Raw genomic sequence first — 17,164 nt, forward strand, 5'->3', positions numbered from 1 at the left:
TGCTCTATCAATGGACATAAAGGGGGCAGCATGTTTAGCACAACGCTGTTACCTTGCCAGCGATCAGGACCAGTGTTTGAATCCTGTGCTGTCTTTGAGGAGTTTGTACATTCTCCCCATATCTGCGTGGGTTTTCCCTAGTGGCTCTGGTTTCCTCCCACCATTTAAAAACTGGGAAGTTGTAAGTCAACTGGGTGTAATTGGGTGGCACAGGCTCATGGGCCGAAAGGGCTTGTTACTGTGCTCTATGTCTAAATTTTAATTTAACGTACTGGAGAAACTGAGTTTCTGCAGACTCAAAAGCTCCTCCAGCACTTTTGTGTAATCACAAAGCCTGCAAACATTTTTGTTCAGCCTTACCAATGGAATTCTTGTTTTGACAATGGCCTCTGCAATGAAGGAATCACAGCTCAAAATTATAATTATAAGAAAATCTTCTCTGAACAAGCACAGAATACCACATTGCTCGTTGTGCAAATAATATGAGTGCTTTTAATTTCAACTCGAAATGGCACTTGTTGCCTTTAAACGAAATTCTTCGTCCTGACCCCATGACAGAGTCTGCAATCACAGTTGATTTTGCTTTTTGTTTTTCTTGGAAAGTCAGTTAAAGTCCATGAAATAAACAATTCAGCAATGAGATACAGCCTGAACTTCACATTGTCCATTGGACTCGCAGAATGAAATTCAAACATTTTTAAATCCAGATTAACATTTCTGTGCAATTATTGTTCGGCAGTCACATTTCTTTTCATTACAATGAGGTTTCCTTTGCTTTTTCAGACATCAGCAAACTAATTGTATTCATGCAAGGATTTTAGAGCCCCTTTTACTGGTCATGTGATATTGTCATTTGGTGATCATTATAATTTTTGCTACATTTGACTGACCTCTATGCACACAATTTATTGCAATTTGAAATCCAGTAAAATAGCATGTAAAACTGATGATACAAAAAATGTAATTGCTACAGCAGGAAAACCCACAACTGCAAGTAAAATTTAGATGGTTACAGTGCCAAAGAATGTAAATGAGAGCAATGTAGGCTTAACCCAATGAAATGAATCTGGTTTGGAGAAACAGGCTCTCTAGTTCATCAGTCACTCCCAAATTAAAAATGTAAATGGTACCCCAAATGACTTCAGTTCAAAACTCTGTTCTAATTTACAAGACATCATGGCTTCAACAGCAGAAATATTATCTGTTATATCATATTACAATATTTGTCAAGAGGTTTTGCCTGCAAGAATTCCTCAGGTGATCCACAAAATATAAAGGTCAGTACAGCTACCAAGAACCCTCAAAGCATAGACACAAATATTAGGGGTATGCATTGGTAGTGAGCCAAACAAGAAAACACGAACATTTAAGTAAAAGCATGTGCATAAAATGGTGGATTTTAAAGCAGACTTCTTAATAAGAAACAAGGTGAAGTAACAGAGATTTGAGGGGGAGGGGGTAGGTGGGTGGTAGTGGGGGGAGGGGGAGGGGGAGAGGGGGAGGGGGAGAGGGGGAGGGGGAGGGGGGGAGGGGGAGGGGGAGGGGGAGGGGGGGAGGGGGAGGGGGAGGGGGAGGGGGAGGGATTTGCCAATTATTCCAAGGTGAATTACGTGAGGAGTTGGGGCCCAGGATGGAGAAATGTTGAGTTGTTTGTTCTCTGGAATGCCATGGGGTTTTGAAAAGTATACCGTTCCCCCTCTCCACCCCCCCCCCCCCCACCAACCATGGATTTAGTCTTTGAATAACCTTGAGCCTTAGTTCCATTACTTGTAAACATATGCTCAAAAAAAAATTCAAGATGGAGCTTGGAATTACTGAACCAAACAGGCTCCAATTCAAGTATTTTATGCTTCTGATGTGCAAAACAATGCAGAAAATGTAATTTAGCCCCACAAAAGTATTCAGATTCCATGATTGAAGCAACATTTTGCTGGCAGAATGGAAGAAATGTTCTCATCTAAAATATAAAAAAAATATTGAGAGGTTGGAATTGAATATGCTTAAAGACCAACGTGCAATATGAACAATTTATCAAAAAAATCCATCGAGCCTTCATGGTTCGGAATAAAATGGAATTAAATATCGATCAGTACTGGAACAGACCCTTCTGTGCAGAACATGATGTCCAAATCAAATTAAAACTTTGCTGACTGTACCTGATAGATATCCCTCTATCCCTGTCATCTGTCCATCCAGAAGCATCTTAAATGCTACTCTTTTATCAGCATCAACCATTACACCTGGCAACCCATTCCAGGCACCTGCCACCATGTGTTTACAAAAGTACCCCACACATCTCTTTCAAATTATTTCCCCTCGCCTTACGCACATCCTCCTGTACGTGACCCTTGACATTCCATCCTATCAACACCTCCCATGAATTTATGAACTTCTATCAGATCATCCCTGCTATGTTCCTGAGAAAACAACCCAAGTTTGTCCAATCTCTCCCCACAACTTATCCCCTCTAAACCAGGCACCATTCTAGTTAACCTCTATACCCTTTCCAAAGTCTCCATGTCCTACTAGTCATGGGTGACCAGATTTGCATACAGTATAGTATTCCAGATGTGGTCTAACCCAAGTTTTATATATCTGTAATACTATTTCCTGGCTTTTGTACTCAGTGCCCTACCTAATGAAGGCAAGAATACCATGGACTTGCTTATAAGGCTACTTTCAAAGTGCATCCATTTTCACTGGATCCCCAAATTCCTCTGCACCTCAAATTCTCAGCCTTGGCTAAATCATAAGATATGACTTTGGGATCTATTCCATGTCCCATATGGGAAGTGTTCATCATATTTTTTTGTATGCCACTTAACATTCCTTAAGTTTTTGGAGGTGCTATCATGTGATTGGTGCTTTAAAGCATGGATTCATCTGCCATTCCATTAAAAAGATACTGGTTGCTCTTTGAAATAAAGCAGTGAAATGATCAACAAATTCCTCAATAGAACCTAATGTTTGTCATGGCAACTAGTCAAAGAAGGTGACATCAAAGAAGACCTGAAACAAGGACTGAGAAATGGAAATGTTAGAGAGAACCCAAAGTTTAGGGACGAAAAAGCTCTTGTCAACATACAATTATCATGAGTAAATTGAACACGATTCCTGCTTCCTTAAGATGTGTTTGCCTGCCATCATCTGGCAGCACTTTACCATGCAATACCAGACTTAAAGCAGCGACAAACAAGAATAAATCTAGAGTTAAGTATGTTGGATGAAAAGCACTTCTCCAGTCATGCTACACTGCTTCATGAAAATTTGCTCACTGCAGCACAAATTCAGTGGAACTGCTATCATAACATCTGTTCTGCTGTGCTAGGTCTCAAAGGGAGAGTAACCATCACTGTGCCAGACAATGTAAGATGGTCAAACATCTTGGTTCCCTCAGATAAATGCAGTCAGGAGAATATCACAGCTGCCTACGGCATCCATGACTGAGGAGCTCTCGTCTGGTCATAAGCCCTTTTCCTGATGATTGTCCGGAAGCCTCAAGTGGGAATGCATGGGCAATGGCACTGTGGTCTTTGCTGCTTTATCCTCAACAGGGAACAGACCACGTGTCAATCATTCACAGATGCTGCAGTTAAACTTCAACAAGGTAATGAAGAAAATTTGAAAATAACATCTGTACTCCAATAAATCATAATAAAGGGTGGAAAACATTCTCTGAATTATCCTAACATAATTAACTATTTGACTGCTTTGACATTAAAATAGATATCTCCTGGGCTCCTTGACGGGCCATTTTCCAATGAAACACAATGGATACGGACCACATTAAGGAAGAATAAGTACTTCATCATTAAAACAAGAAGGGTTACTCATGCAATTATCTTCTTGAAAGCTTAAAGTGAAACTTCAGATGCAAAAGACTTTTGTTTCACACAAAATTTGTGTAATTGTCTCCTAATTCCCTTCACAAAGCACCAATGTCAATGCCATTCTTGAAAATGATTGATTTGGCATATGTTTCAGAGTCTTTTAACACTCAAAATGCACTTTAAACGTACCAACAAAAAGATACAGTAAAACAAATGAAAGAGTATGATGGGCATTTTATTTTCTCAACTGAATGCACTGCAAACCTATAAGAATCCTTTGAGAGTTCTGCTTTCACATGGAGAATAAGAACTTGAGCAAAATTCCTTGTTAGTTACGTTGTGGGAGGAAACTGTGTCACAGGAGATGCTCTCCTCACCCACACATGCAACATAAACGCCATCAAAACATTGTGAAAAGGGAGTACCATCTGTGTTAAGAACTTTGGGAATATTTTTCTCTCAGTAGATGGGATGCTCCTTTCAATTCATCCTGAATTGTGATAGCCATGAACCAAGATAACAGCTGGAACTACTTTGTTCCTTTTCAGGGTCATAAAACCCTAATGCTTTATTTTTGACCAGTGAAAATACACCAGTTATATTTGTTTTATAGTTTTTAATCCATGTCTAATCTGCTCTCACTGTAAGAACCACTGTACATGTTGCCTTTTTATGTCCAACAGTAATGATTTTACAACTTTTCTTTTCAAAGTTCCTTTATGGCTTCACCCTTTTCTTTTCCCATTAATTCCCTTGAACTTGAATATCTCTGCCCAGGCTATTGTAACTTTTGCTTTTTTTATATATCACCAGTTTGCTCCACTCCACCATTGGTGGCTGACATCTCTAGAGTTCGCTCCTTAAAATTCTCTGCCTCATTCTTTCGTTCTCCTTTTTCAACACACATGCAAACACAACATAGTTGGCCAAGCTATCCTGGCTGCTCCAGATGTGGCTGAGTGTCAGCTTAAAAAATATATACACCACACTTCTTAAATATATTGGGATTGGCTTTAAACTCTGTTAAAGGCACTATTAAAATGGATGTTACTGTGATGAATATGTTGAAAATTGCAATCATCCAGCTGTGGGAGTATGTAAAATTGAAATCTGCCAGGAAAAAATCTTTAGGAAAATGTGTGATTGAAGTAAAAGTTCGTAAAGAAAAGCTGCTTTCAGAACACATTGCAAGTATTTTGCAAAGTGGGCAAGTGAGCTTTCTGAAAATAACTATATTCCTCTGAAGCATCATCCTCTATAATTCAGGACATCTTTTTTCCCTCCAAAATACAAGATATGGTAAGTCACTCACATTTTCCTTCACTCTAAAGGTTACCAATTGGGAGACTCGCATCATGTTAAAACTTTCCTTACTTTACTAAATGCCCAATTTTTCTGCTCTGGCTTGTTTACCCCTTTCCACTACAAGTTTGTAGAAACATTCAGAGTGGAAACTAAGATCACACAATGGGAAATAATAAGTATGATACATTGAAAAAAAGATCAGCCTTCTGCCTCAAAGAGTTCAACCATGATAATGAGTATATTGTCATCCATACAAGTACAATGTACATATGCACCAAAATTCTAGCTTGCTGCAGACAAACAGGGACTTCGTTAAAAAAACCCTCCAAAGTTCACATTAAATTACCGCGCAGACTATAAGCATATAATAGATGACTATTAACAGCTATGGTTGTGCAAAAATAAGTGGCGTTTCCATAGTGGTACCATAATTGTTCATGATTAGAGTGGTAAGGGAAGGTGGGGGGAGGGGGGGGGTTCAAGAACCTGATAGCCAGTGGGAAAAACTGTGCCCTTGAAAGTTCTCAACTTCATGCTACCATACCTTTTCTCTGAAGGAGGCAGCAAGAAGATGTTGTGTCCAGGGTGATAGCAGCCCTTTTTGATGTTAGCTGCTCCTTCATGTCATCAATCAATGGGAGTTTGGAGCCTGTGATGGACTTGGCTCTGTTTGTTATCTTCTGCATACCTGGGCAAATCACCAAATCAGACGATGACAAAACCAGTCAATATACATTTCCACAGTGCACTTGTAGAAGTTTAATAGAGTATTTGACAACATCTCCTGACCTCTTAGAAAATAGAGGCATTGGTATGCCTTCTTCATGGATGCTTTTGCGTTCTGGCTCCAGAGAGGCCTTCCAATATGTGGACTCCCAGAAACTTGAAGGTACTAACCCTCTCCACCTCCGTCCCATCAATGCGGTCAGGTGTCTAGTCCTTCAACCTCCCTTTTCTAATATCTACAATAATCCCCTTGGTCTTGATAACATTGAGAGCAAGGTTGTTGTTCTGTTCTCTCAGACTTCATCTTGCATTCTGACTCATCATTTTCCATTCTCTGGCCAACAATGGTGGTGTCATAAGCAAATTTACAGATTGTGCTGGAGCCAAACTTGGCTTCCACAGGGAATAGAGCTAAACATCTATTGGGATCTAAGTTTCACATTTCAGCTCATTGTTGTTGGAGAAATTTCCAAGTATACATTTTGTTGCTATGCACATTCATAGCACCCAATATTAAACAAACATGCAGATGAAGTATCCATGTAATTAATATCCTCATTGCATGCAGATAGCCATAATAACATATGTAGAGCAAAAAATGGGTCAATGCCAGCTAAGATATTGGACAATTGGCCCCTATTATGGGGTAAATATTCTCATCATCTACCCTATCCCTGCATCTTATAATTCATATACCTCCTTCACATGAGGAGATACAAGCCCAACCTATCCAATCGCACCCAAGAACTGAAGTCCTCCAATTCAGGCAGCATTCTGTGAAAAGCCTGTGAATAAACCACACACAACTGTTGTTTAAGCAAAGGATTTTGTTAAGGATCAACTCAGTACAGATGTCATATTTGTAATAAGGACATTAAACTATCCCAACCACTGAAAAATCACAAGGTTGTCGAGGACATAAAGTGTTTACGTGAGACGACTGGTCAGGCAAGTGGGTGAAGCTCCTGGTTAATCACAATTCAAGAGGTACTATTTCAGGCAAATGGAAAACAAAATAGATAGCATAAGTAAAACTGAGTGCTGATAAAAAAGCAACCCAAATAATTGTCCAATTTTTCACATTAAATGTGACTGTTCATCCCCCCTCCACCTATCATGGAAACCCACTTGTTACAAAATGGCTCAGAAACCTTAAAATTTGTACATCAAAAGGATAATAATGCTTCATTTTGATGAATAATGTTATTGAACAAGTGCAAGAAGAAGATGATGCTTGAAATGGGGCCATAAACAAATCCAAAAAGGGTTATGTTGTTCGTGGAAGTAAGGCCATATTTTTTTTTAAATTTTTTTATTTTTCACACCATAAATCACATTAGCCATGATATACACTATTTCTTTTTCACACATATACAGTGACTTTTTCTCCCCCCCCCCCTTTCCTCCCAAACCACCCCCCCACCCCCCCCCTCTCATCCATTTTAGGTATACAATCTAGGTTGCATTAAGCTAGTCAGACAATGTTGTCATTCAACAAAATTACACCAGAAATTCTACTGAGTCCATTCTTTTCTTTCCTTCTCCTTCCATCAACTTAGGTAATGTTTGTCCCCGGTAGGCCATATTCATGCAATGCTAGCCAATTTACTCACACTTTCTTGAACAACATTTCAATTAATTTGATATGTATATTATCAGTGCTTTAGAGTGATGCTATTGGATTGAAGTACATTAAATCAGATGACTCTCCCTCAAGGCAAATGGAATTTGTCATTTTTGTAAAAAAAACTTTAAATGGTGTTTCATTTTGAAAGGAACAATCAAGAAAGGATATACGTGGTAAATGGTAGGGCACTGAGGAGTGTGGTAGAACAGAGGGATTTGCAAATATAGATACATAATTCCTTGAAAATGGCATCAAAGATAGATAGGGTTGTAAAGAGACCTTTTGACATATTGGCCTTCATAAATCAAAGTATTGGGTTTAGGAGTTGGGATGTTATGGTAAAGTTGTACATGACATTGGTGAAGCCAAATTTGGAGTATTGTTCTGGTCACCTAACTACAGGAAAAATATCAATAAGATTGAAAGAATGCAGAGAGGATTTAATAGGATGTGGCCTGGAATTCAGGAACTGAGATACAGGGGAGGGGAGATTTGATAGAAGTATACAAAATTATGAGGGTTACAGACAGAGTAAATCAAGTAGACTTTTTCCATTGTGTTTAAGTGAGATAAAAACCAGAGGACATTGGTGAAAGTAGAAGAGGTTAGGGAGAACATTAATGGGAACTTCTTCACACAAAGAATGGTGAATGAGCAGCCAGGTAAAATGGTGAATACTGGCCTAGTTATCATAGTCAAGAAAAAAATTTAGATTGGTACATGGATGGGTATGGAGGGATATGGACTGGGTGCAAGTCAGTGGGACTAGGCAGTATAATAGTTTGGCACTGATGAGAAGGACTGAATAGCCTGTTTTCTGTGCTGTAAAGTTCTATGGTTCCAAATGAAACACAAGAAGTCAACATTAAATTGCAGTAAGTCATAAGGAATGTAAATGGAACATTTTGTTTGGACCATGACAAAAAAATATTAAGGAGGTTTTAATGCAAATTTTGCATGGGATGGGTGAGAGTACATGAAAAGCTAAATGGGACTTCTACTCAAGATAGAAGAATGAGAGTGGATCTTATTGATTTTGAGAGAGGTTGAGAGGGTGAATTCCAAGAGGATGTATCCCTTAACTAGTTCATTTAACTAGTGACCTATCATGGACACTCAACATCTCCTCACTTGTCAGAAAGGGGCAACAGCAACTGTATTTCCTGAGAAGACAAGCGGGTAAGGCTACTGGCCACCATTATGTCAATCTTCTATAGGAGCTCTATCGCAAGGTTCCTGGTTGGCTGCATCACAATGTGGTATAATTGCTGCAGGTCAAACAACAGGACAATAAGAGTAGTAGAGAGGATTACCATAGTCACCCTCCCTACCATCGACATGACCTACCAGGACCATTGTCTGAAGAGGGTGTGCAAAATCATTGAGTACCACTTCCACCCTGCACACAGCATCTTTCAGCTGCTCCTGTCAGGGAAGAGATACAGGAGTATCAGCCAGCACCACCAGTCTGAGCAACAGCTTCGTCCCACAGAGAATGAGAATGCTGAGTGACTAAAGGAACTGCTCCCACTAACCATCCGAGACTCTCATATTCATGAAACAATATTTATTCATTCATTTGTATCAATGAAATACTTTGACTGCATATGTATTGTTTGTATGTTTGTTCTGTCAGGTTGTGTGTCTTCGTATTTTTGCATCGATCATCGGAGAATGCTATTTTGTTGGGCTATACTTGTATAATCAGATGACAATAAATTTAACTTGACTCATTTCAGATGGAAATGAGGAGAATTTTATTTTCTGATAGCCCTGAATTTTGTAATTCCCTTAGGAGCTGGAGACATGAAATAAATTCAAAGCAAAGCAAAGATTGGCAAATATTTACATTACAGAGAGTACACGAGAAAAGTGGGAAAGTGCTGTTGATAAGAAGATGAGATCAGCCACAATCTTACTGAATAGTAAAGCAGGCTTAAGGTTTGAATGGAGCTAATTCTGCTCCTTCTTCCTCTGCTCTTGTATTGATGTGAAATTTAATTTTTTTGTGTTCAATAACTGAAAAACATAAGTCTGCAAAGAAGGGTAGGTGTTCCTGAATGAATCAGATGACAGGTGAGCATTTTGTGTGGTTGGGCAAGCAGTTTTTGATCAAAAGAAGCTGTATTGCACATTGTGTTAATGGCTGACAGGGATTTAAACTAAGACATTTAGCCATGAGTGCTCTACAGGGAAAGTTGCGAAAAATGTCAATTCTGGAATTCTGGAAAAAAAAGAAACCCAGATCACTGGAAGAACTTGGTGAGTCCAAAGAAATGCGAGTTGTTGATCCACTGGAAGAACTTGGTGAGTCCAAAGAAATGCGAGTTGTTGATCCAGCATTACATCTGAGAGGAACAAGGAAAGATCATCAATGGAACTCACTCTGCAGCTTCCTTTCTATCCAATCTCTCCCTATAGCTGATATCTTCCAATCCATGCTGAGGGACATGCTGAGGCTTGATTCAGCCAACGTGAGGGTGGTGGGGAAATGGACCACAGCCTAGAGTCCTTCTGTTACTGGGCTTTGGAAGGCTGAGATGGAGGGGAAACCCCTCAAACAATGGTGGTGGGCAGAGGGACAACAAGATGCCACAGTGGTACTAATGCTACTAAATAGAAAATGAATGTAATAATGTAAAATGATGGAAATGTGTCGATATGACACTGAAGTTGTGAAGAGACTTTGGTTTTATTTTTGTAAATAATTTATAGTGAATAAAGTCTATTTTTGGTAAAAAAAAATAAACTCCACTGTCTGGATCAGTAGAACAGAGGCTGCGACAGGCAACGTGGAACCAGAGAATGGGGAGGAGAGTCCATAAGGTGAGAGATGGAAATTAGTTGGAGAGCTAAGGGGTGGAGAAAGGAGAAACCTCTGTGTGAGGGAGAACACTGGGGGTATATATGCGTTATGTGAAATTTAGTGGTCAAAGCATTGAGTTGCAAGTCATCCAAGCCAACTAAGTGGTGTTCTGCTTCCAAGTTAACTAGTTGCTTATTAAAATTTGTGCCTCCTCGGGAATTCCATCTGCCAATAGCTTAAAGTGTTTGTGAATTTGCAGGGATCAACTTGCAGGATAGATAAAAAAGGTATTGTGATAAGATGAAAAACAAAATGCCCTGTTTGCTCAAGCTTCCAGCATCTGCAAAGCAAAGCAGAGGAGACTCAATGGGTCAGCTGGCATTGACAGAGAGAAATGGACAGTTTTGGCTTGTGACCGTTTCTGGAGGACTTCAACCTGAAATATTGAATGTCCATTTCTATGCTTGGATTTTGCCCGACCTGTTGAGTTCATTCAACTTCTTCTTTGCTGTGGGTACTGTGACATTAGCTATCATATTATTTTCAACACCATGCCAAGGTATATCACCAGAAACGATTGGAATTCAGGTCTCACGTCAAATATCAATTCTTAAATAACAGATCTGAGATAGGGCCAAAAGTAGGATCATTTTTTTTTTAATTAACTGAACTGACAATATATTTAAACATTTTAACTGCTTTCAATTATTTTAATATTGCTACTTTCAAGTTTTAGTTTCAAATTTCTTGTTGATTTTATTTTGAAAAGGTTGGCAATTTTTTAATACTTGATTTTTGAATGCTAAAGTTTGTCAGTGAAAGACACAGATATTCAAGTAGTTCTGACAGCTGTTTCTGGTTGGGATGCTGGCTTAACTGGCTGTCAAAGCACTGCAGGATCTCACTTGGCTGGTGTGTGAAAATTGGTCCTTTGTCTGTAATGAAGGTCATTGTCAGCTGCAGCAACCTTACCAATGCAGGAGTTGCAGAAGGTGAAATGCAAATTTGGAGCAGAGAATATAGGTGGCTTGCTGTTCAATAAAGGTGGACAGAAATGCCATGTGTGAAGATCTTCATCTGTATCAAGCACCCAAGTCTGTGTGTTCTCCTTTCAGCTTCTTTAGAATGGAGAAACACAATGATACATCTTTTTAACCAAAAAATAAATAAATTAGTTACAAAAGGAAAACCAAAGTCTCTTAGCACCCGTAATGTCGTATCCATACTTTTCCATCACTTGGCATTGTTACATTTATTTTCTCTTCACCAGCATTGCTACTACTTGCCATTGACATTCCTCCCCCTCTTTTGTTTGAGGGGCTTCTCCTAAGTCCCAGCCCCTCAGTAATGGAAGAATTTTAGCAGGCAATTCATCCCCACATGGCCCACACGTTGGCTGCACCAAGCCTCAGTGTGTCCCTCAGCATGCACTCCTGCAGTCTGGAACTCAGCAGCATTCCAACACTGACATTTTCATGTGCTGAACCAGTGGAGAGTTATACTTGAAACCTATTGCCTTTGATCAATCTGGACACATAATGCACCTCAAATTGTTTTATTTTTGGCACAAATTTTATTTGCACAGTGAAAATAAAATCTGACACGAGCCAGACTCAATTGGATTTATAATTTTTTTCCATACTTTTTGCATTAAAATATGCATTGATGAATTTGGGATTTGCGAAAACGCAGAACAAATAATACAGCTGAAAAGGAGTTCATCAAAAAAGCTTTGTTAATCACAACATCTATTCAATCAGTTTCTGTTATACTGCTCCTAGGAAAACAATCTCCTCCATCCCATTCCCGTGCTCTTTCTAAAATGCCTATTCCTGTTTTGAAGGCCTGACCTGATTTTGTTTCCATATACAGAATTCCTAATCCTAACTACGCATTTTCTAGCAGCTGACCCTTGCCATCCTACGTTTTTAACATGAGCCTGCACCTTCATTGTTTGATGGAAACATTGCCCTGATATAACCCAATAACCTTTATCTCCAAAATTGTCACTTTTGATTCCTTACAACAATCATTTGAAGTCCATAGAAATGAGATTCAAAATTCTGATATCTGTCCTCTTGTCTCATTTCATATTTTAACTTGTTCATAGCATGGGGTAAGCCCAAAGGAAACTGTTGAAGCTTAGGTGCTGATTAATTTTATTTGTGGCTAAAATTATAAAATCCTTGGTATTACAAGATCACTCTGAATTCATATTCAACACAGAGGAAAATGTCAGGATTTTATCTTCAGCTTCAAGGTGTCGATACAGTGAAGTTCCTGCCAATACCAATAAGTGCTAATCCTGTCTTTCCCACAGAAAAAAGTATATCAGGGTTGTAAGTGATGTCATGTACTGTATGTACTTTGACAATAAATCTAAAATCTGAAATGAGTGCAACGCTCTGCATGCCCCCTTGGAGGACAATCTGACAAATTCCTCATTTGAATCAGAATTCAACAAGAATTTACTTTGAGCAAATCCTAACTGTTAAGTGTGATGTTGAAATCAAAAGGAGTAATCTGAAAAGGATAATTTGGAACATTGATTGCACATTTGATCAATTATTGACTAACATTCAATTTGTCACTCTATTTGAATGTTAATTGCAACAGTTTTAGAATTGTGGTTAAATACAGTGAAACCCCTGTTATCCAGAATTCCTGCAACTGGTAGCCTCAAGCAACAGACAAAAAAAAGCAGAAAATAAATAGATAAAATACAGAGAAGTTTAAAATTGGCGCACCTCACCGTTAGTTCACCAATCATGCAACAGGCAATCTCAAGTACTGGAAAATTCATTTATCTGGCATCTACCAATTTTCATAAGTGCAGATACCAAGAGTTTTATTGAAAATGGCAAAGTCCAAATGCAATGGGCTGCAGAAGATTATTGCATAAGTGAATGATAATTGACATCTGTGGAACATGAATTCTTGCTTCTGGTCGTGGTGGTGACATTAAAGATTACAACCAGAAAATGGTAGGTTAAAACGTTTTGATCACAAATGGGATCTTCCCACACCCCAATGAGGTTCAAACTCTTGGCATTGACCTGCCAGAGCTACCTTCTCTTACTACCCCTAAATCCACATCCAAAGGGCTTTCACCATCTCACACATCAAGGGTTGCAGCGGGTCAGCTCGCTGGCACATTACACCTTTCTTGAACGTCTACAGAGTTTGCATCAGCTACAGGTTACTCGACAGTGTCCTATTGAGCCACACTCCGTAATTAACTACTGGTGAAATTGGACCAATATTCAGGTAATCAGCCAATATCATCATGAGCATGCAGCATGAATTTTCAACATTGTTTGTATTGGTTAAGGGGTACCATGAAGAAGCTCAGGTTTTTTTCAGGAACAATCAACCTCCGTACATGTTTCTCTTTCAGCATCTCACTCCTGCCTTTGTCAATATTTTGATTTTTCTCTTCCTTTTTCAATCGAGTTGATTTCAAAATTCAAGGCCTCTCTCATTTATTATTTGCAATCACTTGAAATCGTTTGGCTAAATAAAATAAGCCTTCTTTTTCAGTTTAAAAAATAATTGATACATAATTTGACCAAAACCCCATCCCAGTCTTTACATTCCACCCCCACCACCCCCGAGTCTCATGACTTGGACCTCAGATAATACCAATGGCATTTTTGTTCCTTCTCTACAAGTTTATGCTTCACTACTGCCATGTGAAATTGAAGCAGGAAATAGTCAGGCAGCAGAGAGAACCAGAATGCACAATACTTTAATGAAGAAAGAATCCACAGACATCTTTTTCATATATTCATGGTTTAAGATGGTTCATTATATGAATGTTTGCACTGTGAGGCTGCCACAACACACCAAATTTTGTGACTTGCTCATGACAATAAATTCTGATTCTGATATGGAATTGAAATCATTCATTATCTAACACATACAAATATCAGCATTTTGTCAGACCTTTCATCAGAAGACTTCTTCAGCCTGAAAACATTTCCCCCTCTATAGCAGGTTTGCCACATTTCACACCAGATTTTAAAAAAAGATGTAAAAAGCATCAACTGAGCCAAAAGGAGCCTAAAAATCTTCTAAAAACGCCAAAAGCTCACCGTTTGGCACTTTCTGCTGCCAACCGATTCAAGAAAGTGCCAAATTTCTGCGATTTGTCGCCAAAGAAGCAAAATCTGGCAACCCTACTCCAGAGATGGTTCCTGGCCTGCTGAGTGTTTTCAACTTATTCTGATTCTATTTCAAGTCTTCTAGCATCAGCAGATTTGTATTAGATTGATTGGTCTTCCTTGAATGAAGAACAAGTGTGGTGGGAATCGTGGCAATTAGGGAAGCCTGGATCTCACCATTTCAATGCTCAAATATTGGAGAAGCAGTCAAAGAATATGCAATTCCCAAGTCAGGGCACTTCATACATTTAAACCACCCCTCTCATGTATTCAACATGGTGCAAAACTTCAGGAAACATTTTGTTTTTGAAAATTATAAATAGTAATAAACAGAATTGTATCAACAATTCAAAGTTTTTTTTTCCAGTCATTAATACACTCACTCAACTGTAGTCATTGATTATTTAATTGTACTAAAGCAAAATACACAGATTGAAGCATCGTGGCAACCAAAATTTGGGATGGCATGGTTTCTGTAGTGGTTAGTGCAATGATATTACAGAGCCAGAGACCCAAGTTTGAATCCGATGCTATCTGCAAAGAGTTTGTACATTCTCCCTAGGTCTGCGCGAATTTCCCCTATGTGCTCTGGTTTCCTCCCACCTTCCAAAACATACAGATTCATTTGAGTATAATTGATGGCACAAGTTTAAATGGCTGGAATCTGCTTATCAGAGTCCGAATCAGAATTTATGGTCATGAAAAAAAATCACAAAATTCATTGTTTTTTCGGGAGCATCAAAGTTCAACCATTCCTATACACCTCCTTACAACAATATATATATTTTTTTAAAGTGCAGAAAAAGTAAAAAAGTAAAGCCATCTCTTTGGTTCATTGATTATTCAGGAATCTGATGGCAGCGGGGAAGAAGCTGTCCTTGTGTCACTGAGTGCTTGTCTTTACGTTCCTGTACCTTTTCCCAAATGGTAGCAGAGTGAAGAGGGCATGGCCTGGGTGGTGGGTGTCTGAGGATAGAGGCTGCTTTGTTAAGACATCGCCTCTTGTAGATGTCCTCGATGGAATGAAGTCTGGTGCTTGGGATGTCGCAGACCGAGTCAACAACCCTCAGGAGTTTTTTCTTGTCCTGAGAGTTGGCTACTCCATACCAGGCAGTGATGCTCTCCACGATATACCTGTAGAAGTGTTTGAGAGTCTTCGGTGACATACCGAATCTCTTCAAACACCTCCTCACAAAGTATAGCCGGTGGCGAGCCTTCCTTGTGATTACATCGACATGGAGGCAGTATTTCCTGTGCTGTAAATTTTAAAAAATTAAAAAGTAACTTGCTTGAAAATATGGCTGGCTTTCTACAGATGGACAGAATTTATTTCAGTTTGTGCGATCTATTTCTGAAAATTTATAGCAAACATCATCCTCACCAAGTCACACAAATACAAATGCTTCAGTGATATGGCAGAGATGCATTTCAACCAAAAGATCAATAGCTGAATTATAGTAGTTGTCACTCAGAGGATTTTTTTTACAAAAAATAGTGTCTGTGCTGACTGCTCCTGTCATTGCAAACAGTCCAGAAAGTCACCTGAAAGTTACGTTGTCAAGCTTGGATATGACCATGCTTCTGATTTGTTGCAAGTTTGTGGTGCTTTCTACAATGCAGTGAACTACCCAAAACTGATTTGGAGAACAAATAAAATTGCAGATGCTGCATTTGGAAACAAAATTAGAAGGTTGATGGAATGCACTCGTTAAATGGTATCTGTGAACTGAGAAGCAAGTTCATGTTTTGGATACCTAACCCAAAAGGTCATCTAGCCATTAAACAGATGTCAAGCAACTGTGGCGCCAGCATCAATCCCTGTGGCGCATTACTAGCACAAGCCTCCAATCAGAATAATGACCCACCACTATCACACTCTGATTTCTACCATCAAGTTCAAGTTTATTATTATCATACAAACTGTTTACAGTACAATTGGACGAAACAGCGTTCTTCATTCCTTGTTATAAAAACATACGAACACATATACAGGCATAGACATAGCATACATATTCACAAGTGATTTATATGCAGTACCTACATAAAAATAAATATTGTTAAATAACAGTAGATTCTCCAAGGGATTGTACGAGCAGTTATTCAGCAGCATCGCTGTCCACAGGAACCTCCTGTTTCTCAGCCTGATGGTTCTGGCTCATACTTTTGTATCTCTTTCCTGACAGGAAGATGCTATGTGTGGGGTGGTTGGAACCCTTAATGATTTTGCAACCCCTCTTCAGACAACGCTACCAGTAGATCACATCTATGGGAGGGTGTTGGTGAGGGAGGAGGGAGACTCTAGGGATCCTCTCTGCCACTTTTATGATCCTGTGGATTGACCTCCGATCCAATGAACTACAGCAGCTGTACCAAATTGTGATGCAGCTGGTCAGTATGCGCTTGATAGGGCTCCTGTAAAAAGTCAACAGGATAGTGGCAACTAGCCTTGCCTACCCTATTCTTCTCAGGAAGTGCAGTCGTTGTTGCGCTTTCCTGACAAATGAGCAGATGTTGTCGGTCCACGATGGGAACTTGGCATTCTTTACTCTCTCCACTACAAAGTTATTTAAGAGAAATGGAGATCCTGAAATCCACAATCCTTTATCTTATCCAATTAAGACTCAGGTTGTCATTCTCTCACCATAATACGAGGTTTATGTACAAGAACATAGCATAAAATGAGATCAAGCAATTGGTCAGTCTGATA

General features: G+C 39.2%; 1 protein-coding gene across 17 annotated transcripts in view; it reads right to left on the minus strand.

The window, feature by feature from the left end:
- LOC138760976 (astrotactin-2-like) overlaps window positions 1-17,164 on the minus strand; it is a 1,981,947-nt gene that overhangs the window by 435,318 nt on the left and 1,529,465 nt on the right. For 13 of the 17 annotated variants that reach the window (XM_069932424.1, XM_069932434.1, XM_069932396.1 and 10 more), the window contains one exon: window positions 5,680-5,823. The exons of 3 other annotated variants lie outside the window; for them this stretch is intronic. In XM_069932424.1, the coding sequence (XP_069788525.1) occupies window positions 5,680-5,823 (144 nt within the window). Of the gene's footprint in view, window positions 1-5,679; window positions 5,824-7,297; window positions 9,837-17,164 lie in introns of those variants that run through there. One more of the 17 variants, XM_069932503.1, reaches the window with a different exon arrangement.

Source organism: Narcine bancroftii, chromosome 1 (assembly GCF_036971445.1).
Source record: "Narcine bancroftii isolate sNarBan1 chromosome 1, sNarBan1.hap1, whole genome shotgun sequence".
In the NCBI taxonomy this organism is placed as follows: domain Eukaryota; kingdom Metazoa; phylum Chordata; class Chondrichthyes; order Torpediniformes; family Narcinidae; genus Narcine; species Narcine bancroftii.